Here is a 6,483-nt window from a genome sequence, read left to right as displayed (position 1 = left end):
CCTGGTGCTTCTGACACCATTTCTTATCCATCAACTCTAAAACTCTCTGCATTTCCAGTCTGATGAGGTTTGTCTTACTGGCTTTTATAAGTTCGTGTCATAAGACCTGAACTTACTGTTCTGTACCATCTCATGAGCAGAGCCCAAGAACACGTGTATTGCAAAGCCCAACTACGCCTAACAATCTGCAGAGAAAAAGGCAACACTGTGACCTACCTCAAAGTCTGAATTTGTCAAGAAATTCTTCCTATTTCTTTCTCAAAGCAGTTATTGCTACCTGTGAAACGCACATTAATTCTGGGGATCCTTGACAGCAAACCACAGAAGCCACAGCAGCTACTGAAGACATTCAACAATGATTCGTATCGTAACTTTGCTTTTAGAAAGAAAATCAAGGTCTTAGTAAAAACTACGATGAAAGGTTTTGCAATCATCAACATTTTACTAAATTGCTATCTAAAGGCTTTAGCAATTCAGATCAAAGAATCAGTAGATTTCCCAAACTGCTTAAAAGAGCTAGTAATTTTTGTCTCAATCTTTGAGACTTCTTAGACCAAGATAAACGAGTTGCTTCAGGGCTGATTATCTGCATGTAAGTATTTAGGCAAACTAAGTTAAGATACGAGACCTTACTATTTCATTGGGCAGAGGGAGAGAACGGTGCCACTGGAAAACAACCAGAAGGCTGGGTACAAAGCTTCAGTAAACTGGGCTTTGAATTTATAGATCAGGTTGTGCTTCTCCCCAACAGCCATGAAAATCACAAACCCTCCCTCACAGTGGAGCAGCACACCAATTTTGGTAGCCTTCACATTGGGAAGGCACTTCTCGACATCATTATGCCAGGATGATATTTTGGAATTAAACCACTCGATACACCACGAACGGCTGTTCCGCCCCAGGCGGCTCTCGGGCCCCTGTCGGTCCATGCTGCCGTAGCAGATGCCGATGCCGCAGAAGTTGTTCTGCTGCAGCTCCACTTCCCAGTAGTGGACACCTGTCTTGAAGCACTGGAACCCCAGCACTTGGGAACAATCGGTGAAGCGCTGAGGGTGGGGGCTGTAACTCAGGGGGATGTCTGAGACGCACATCCTGGTGTATGTGTCAGACAGAACCACTTTGTTGTGAGCCGTGTTGTAATCCAGCATGATGTTGGCAGCATCTGCAAGGACATGAATCTTTTGAAGGTACTGAAGAGCAAAGCACTTCTATTTATACTGTCCTGCCTCAGCACTTGTTCCTATGCGTGTTAAACTCCCTGCTCTGCTCTTCTCCACAGCACAGGCAGTTCTTCAGGCCACAGTAACAGCTGCTGAGCTCAAGTGCAGCTGTGTTACACAGCAGCCAAACAGAGGGCGAGCTCCTTTCCTTCCTGCATCCCCATGGCATTTCTTCACCACCCAGATCGACACTGGCAGAAGAAAGGTGTACCACATTGTAGAGCATCTGGTATAGCATCTTCAGCAAGCCATCATGGGCTTCTGTAAAAGCCTGCACTTCATTTAAAAAAAAAAAATTCAGTGCATTACATCATATGCCACCCTAACATGGTCATTTTAGGGTAAACCGAAGCCACCACTGAGAAAACTTCATTTACCTTCATAAAGATAAATGAATACGGAAGGTAAATTTCATTCATCTGGCAAACAAAGCCACTTGGAAACCTCCAGCCCCCTCTTCCTCCAAAAATCTCCTTTGTAATAACCAGCTGATAACTTACTAAGCTAACTAAACACGCTTGGAAGTACTTTTGTCAGATAACTATGAAGGGCACATAACACCAGTGCAGTAAGTGCCTAAAGTTCATCTTTAAGTAGTGTAACGTTGGGTGTCTTACAGTGCAAAAGCTCCTCTCTGGATTTCTTCAGAAAGCTGTCAATAAGCTCTTTAGTTGCAGCAGCAGTTGCAGGGGCAGTTGGAGCATTTGGTATCCCCACGGTTGGCGCTGTGTCGACAAAAGAAAAGAGAGTTTGGCCAACTGGAAAGAAATCCTGCGTGCTTCAGGGTGATGCACACCATCACAGACACACTCGCAGTGAAGCGGATCTCTACAAGTTACCTAGTTTAGCTTCCTGCTCCATGCAGGAAAAGCCCCTTTTGTCTCTAAGAAACCTCTTTCAGTCCTTCATTGCTCTCATAGTGAGCAGCAAGAGCCTTCTCAAAGCAAGAGCTGAACTTTTGCTTAATACATCAACACTAGTGACCATCTACTTAACATTTTAAGAACAGTCAATGAAAATTAGAATAAGTAGAGTGAAAGTTTGGACTCACCAACTTTAACGGGTTTCTTTTTCTCCTCTGGAGGGGGGAAAAAAAAAAAAGCAAGTTGCGAGTTCTACTGAGGCTGAGAAGTCACTGATAGGCTATGCCAGCTGTAACACTATCATGTGAAGCTGCAGCAGTAGGTAAAGCTGACAGTCCAGCATGCTGGAGCCGTGTACAAATACACCCATATATACTGGAAAGCTACACACGGAGCGCAACCTATTATTTGCTTCCTGTTTCACAGGGTCAGAAGCCTGGAAGGAGCTTCATGTCTACTCCAGGATGCAGCAGGTCAGGTAATATGTCAGTTCCCATGAGGCACACAGATAATTTCTTTTCTTTTTATAAGACCTAGTGCAGTAACAGGAGCTACAAATGCATTCAACTCCAGCATCCCCAACAGACCCCACTCCCAGGACTTGTGAAGGGAACAGACCGTGTGTCAAGAGCTCAGTGGAAGTAAGAGAAGTAGTTTCTTAACACTTGGCTTTACTTCAAAAAGAGAATCTGGAAGATCTTCCAGACGGGCTGGAGTGCTGCTTTAATACCAGTACCTGGACAAAACAACATGGAAAAGCCCCAGCAGGTCTCCATCTGCCCAGCCCAGGCCTGTAGGCAAGACATGGCCAGAAAAACATTTGAGGAAGGCTGCTGTTAACCACCACTTACTAGTATCTGCCTCCACCTGCACAGTGGCTTGAGCCTGGTGAGGGACTTTCTCTTTCTGGGCATGCTCTTGTGAGGGGGTGGGGAAGGAAAAAAAACCACAGTCAGAACATAAGAGCTCATAAGCAGGATTCCACACATCAGACAGGCCAACAGGTGTTCAGCACAAATGAAAAAAACCTGCAAGAACCAGAGGGTGGGGAGGCTCTGCCTTGCTCTGCAGCCTGGGCTGACACGGCTCCAGGCACACACCGAGGCTGAGGCACCTCCTCACCCGCACGGTTTTGCTGCCTCACAGCACACGAGGCACCCGTCGCTCAATGGCCCCAATCAGCCCCTTCCCCAGGCCAGAGCCCCCACTGCAGATAACCACCGCGTCACTGCCAGGGCTAACAGTTTCAATTCTTATTTAACAGTTAGGAGAGGATGATGTTGCTTAGTACTTACTTGGTCCCAGAGGCTTTTTTCCAGCAACAGTTTTGTTTTGCAAAGCCACTGCAGGGGGCTTAGTTTTCCCAGGTATTGGATTTGCTGTAATGGCAATATTTGACATTATGGTTTGTGTTGCCCGGAACAGTAATGCTTCAGCAAGGACATTTTTCAATCTTATTTTTCAGTCATGTGAATAGAACGTGATACTTGTCAGAGATGGAAATCGCATAGAAGACACCTGTGCCCCAGGCCAGAAGATACTTTTACTTAACCTGGTAAGTAGGGCTTGTCCTACAACACCTACACAGTCATCACCTTTACAGCTGGGTAACCATAGTCCGGTCACTGTAAAGCATTTTCTTCCCTCAAACCCACATCCTAACTGCATCCAGCCATGCTAAATAATAAAAACATAAATTACTGTAAGGAATAAAGGCCAAGCTGTTCTAGAAGGGCATAGTATCATGATACTCATCAGCTTATCCAAGTATAGTTAAGAGTGAAGAGACACTGGCATGTCTTTTCTCCTAGTTCAGCCTAGACTGTAGCTGTTCTGTGTGGCAGCGGAAGACCAAAGAAGTTGTAAGACACAGTTTATATTAACCAACTGTATTTGCTGCACTATTTTTTTTTCAGTTATATTTGGACTGGAGGAGTAAGATCCCTCATTTAAGCTTAAAGCAGACAATACCAAGTCTCCCAGTGATACAATACCTTCTGCTTTCTTCTCCCTACACTGAGTCAATGAAAGTTTCACAATGTCTTTAAGGTTAATGGCAGACTGATAAGTGGAATGTATCAAGTTTTGGTCCATTTCAATTACAGGAACATAAGCATCCTTTGTTGATGTCTTTTGCAGTGCTGCTGCTCTCTGAAATGACAAAATGTGAGATCTCATGCAGACCAGCTTGCGTAGCACACTTAGAAAAATACAACCAAGTTAAGAAAAATACAACCAAGTTACTTTAAATGGGGTAGGGTTTGTGTGTTCATCTCAAATTCAGGGTGCACTCAGACACAACCCATGGCAAAATTTCAGCAGCAACCCACGTGCAGCGAGAAAGGACTACCAGAGAGTGTCACAGCACAGAGCTGCAACACCTCGTGGAGATGAGTCCTCTCAGCCACTGGCCCCTCTGCTTATGGCAGAGGCAGCGGCTGAATTAGGGGGAGCTACCAGACACCATTTCAGCACTCTCGCTGATACTTCTCTGCTTATCAATATATCCTTTTAAGGCAGGTTCTTGCACACAACTGCATTACCATTCGACTGAAAGCGTCTGGAGAGCAGGGCTGTGACAGCAGGGCTTTGTGATGCTGCATTCTAGAAACACGAAGAATTAGATTCGCATTTAAAGGACGTATTACCTTCAAAAACAGAATGTCATCGCCCTCATTCAGTGCCATCTCAATCTGATCTTTGAGAGCCTGAATCTCCTTCTTCTTACTTCCCAGAACACCATAAACATAATCAAACTTATTGGAAACTCTTTTTTCTTCATCTGCAATTACTTTCAAGGATTGATTTTCTCTTTCTTCAATTAAAGCTTTAATTTCAGAAAACTCACTTCTCATCAAATCTTTCTTTCTTGAAGCAGTCTCCTAGAGAAGACAAGAACAGGCAGACACTGGTTTCAAAAGAACCGTTTGTGGATAAAGTACTGCTTACTACCACTACTACTACTACTACTACAACAACAAGAAAGCCCCTGAGGAACACGTAGGCTTCAATTACTTGAAACAGGCAATGGAAGAGCTATGTATTTCTATGTAACGTGAAAAAAAACCCTCATTTATGCGGAGGAATCGGGACAATTCTCCATTTCCAGATCTGTGCTGCCCAGGGCCATCTAGTGGCTCCAGCCCCAGGACGGGAATGTGAGCTCCAGCCCTGCACACCCACTGTGTGGCGCAGCCGGATGGGTTTGAGCCCCATCATGGGTCAGGTATGTCAGCACGTGTGGGTATAAAGCCCTTCCACGGTGGCAGGTTTACTCCTGTCTCCCACAGAGCTGCCTGGCTCTGCCAAAACGCCTCTTTTCTGTTCCTTCCCAATAATGTCTTCTCCTGCCAACGCAGTCTTGAATGCCACAGCAACCTGACAGCGTTTGGAACCGCTACCCACTTACAGCAGCTTGGCTTTGGCTGGTTTTCACAGTGTTCATCGCCCGAACAGCTTTTTCACTCTGATTATGCAGCTCCATCAGTTTCTTCTTCAGCGCTGACTGCAACAAAGGAGATCAGAAAGTATTTCAGAGAAGCAGTTGCCGTCTCTGCTCTCATTAAGGTCATGCTTCCTGGAGTAAGAATTGTATTTACAGAAAGTTTTAGATAGCCTCTGTAAGCCTTTAGTACTATTGGTTTAAAACTTACTGCTTTTTAAACCTTACAAGATGCACAAGTATGCTCCTGCACATGGGTGGCTTATGGGGCTGGCACCCTCCCCGCAGCGAGATGCGCGTGCTTTTGACTCACTCTCTTGATAAGGCCTGGGTGCTTTCACCAGTGACCAGTGCAAAGAACACGCTTCACATTAGCTGGCAGGTTGGACTTTGAGCACTAGGTTAACATGTTCACCCCTCTCGTTTTAACTGAGAATTTTATTGCTCAGATGATCCTTTAGTTCAAGATGCTGCTAAGCTGAATCAGGGAGAACTTCCGAGGATAAGCCACCTAAACTTTTGAAGTGCGCTTTACTCCTCCACCCTTGGATTTTCAGCTGTGCTGTAGGCTAGGAAAGCCACGTCTCCTTCCCAGCACTCTGTGGAGAACTGCCTCCTGGCTCTCATCTATGCGCTAGGGATCTCCCTAGACTACTTTTCTAATTCTTTGCTTCTTAAGAGCACACAGAGTAATGTCTCCCTGCAGGCCCTCAGTCGGGTCAGCCACCCCGCACCATCGTCCTCATGGTTGGTGCGGAGGAGGCTGGGAGGTGAGGGTGACGCCTGCAGAGGCAAGAGGCCTCAAGGGTCAGCCCAGCCCAGGAGAGAAGCTGGAAACCAACTCCGTGACAACTTCCCAGACGCTTGGAGAACCCTCGGGGAGAGAGAGAAGGAAAACGCAAGGAACGGAGCCGCAGACGCACTCGAGCACGCAATGGAGGGCAGAGGACTGTTGGCC

General features: G+C 46.0%; 1 protein-coding gene across 1 annotated transcript; it reads right to left on the bottom strand.

The window, feature by feature from the left end:
• Positions 1-632: 632 nt before the first annotated feature.
• TRIM25 (tripartite motif containing 25) lies at positions 633-5,588 on the bottom strand (the record flags this gene model as incomplete). Its single annotated transcript, XM_009872470.1, has 5 exons — positions 633-1,162; positions 1,838-1,945; positions 4,078-4,234; positions 4,732-4,965; positions 5,493-5,588. Coding segments are annotated over 5 exons (1,125 nt in total), but the record flags the coding sequence as incomplete, so codon positions are not given.
• Between the last annotated feature and the right edge of the window lie 895 nt (positions 5,589-6,483).

Source organism: Apaloderma vittatum, unplaced genomic scaffold, assembly GCF_000703405.1.
Source record: "Apaloderma vittatum isolate BGI_N311 unplaced genomic scaffold, ASM70340v1 scaffold5317, whole genome shotgun sequence".
NCBI lineage: Eukaryota > Metazoa > Chordata > Aves > Trogoniformes > Trogonidae > Apaloderma > Apaloderma vittatum.
The sequence above is the reverse complement of the archived record's forward strand: the minus strand, read 5'-3'. Positions and strand labels throughout refer to the sequence as shown.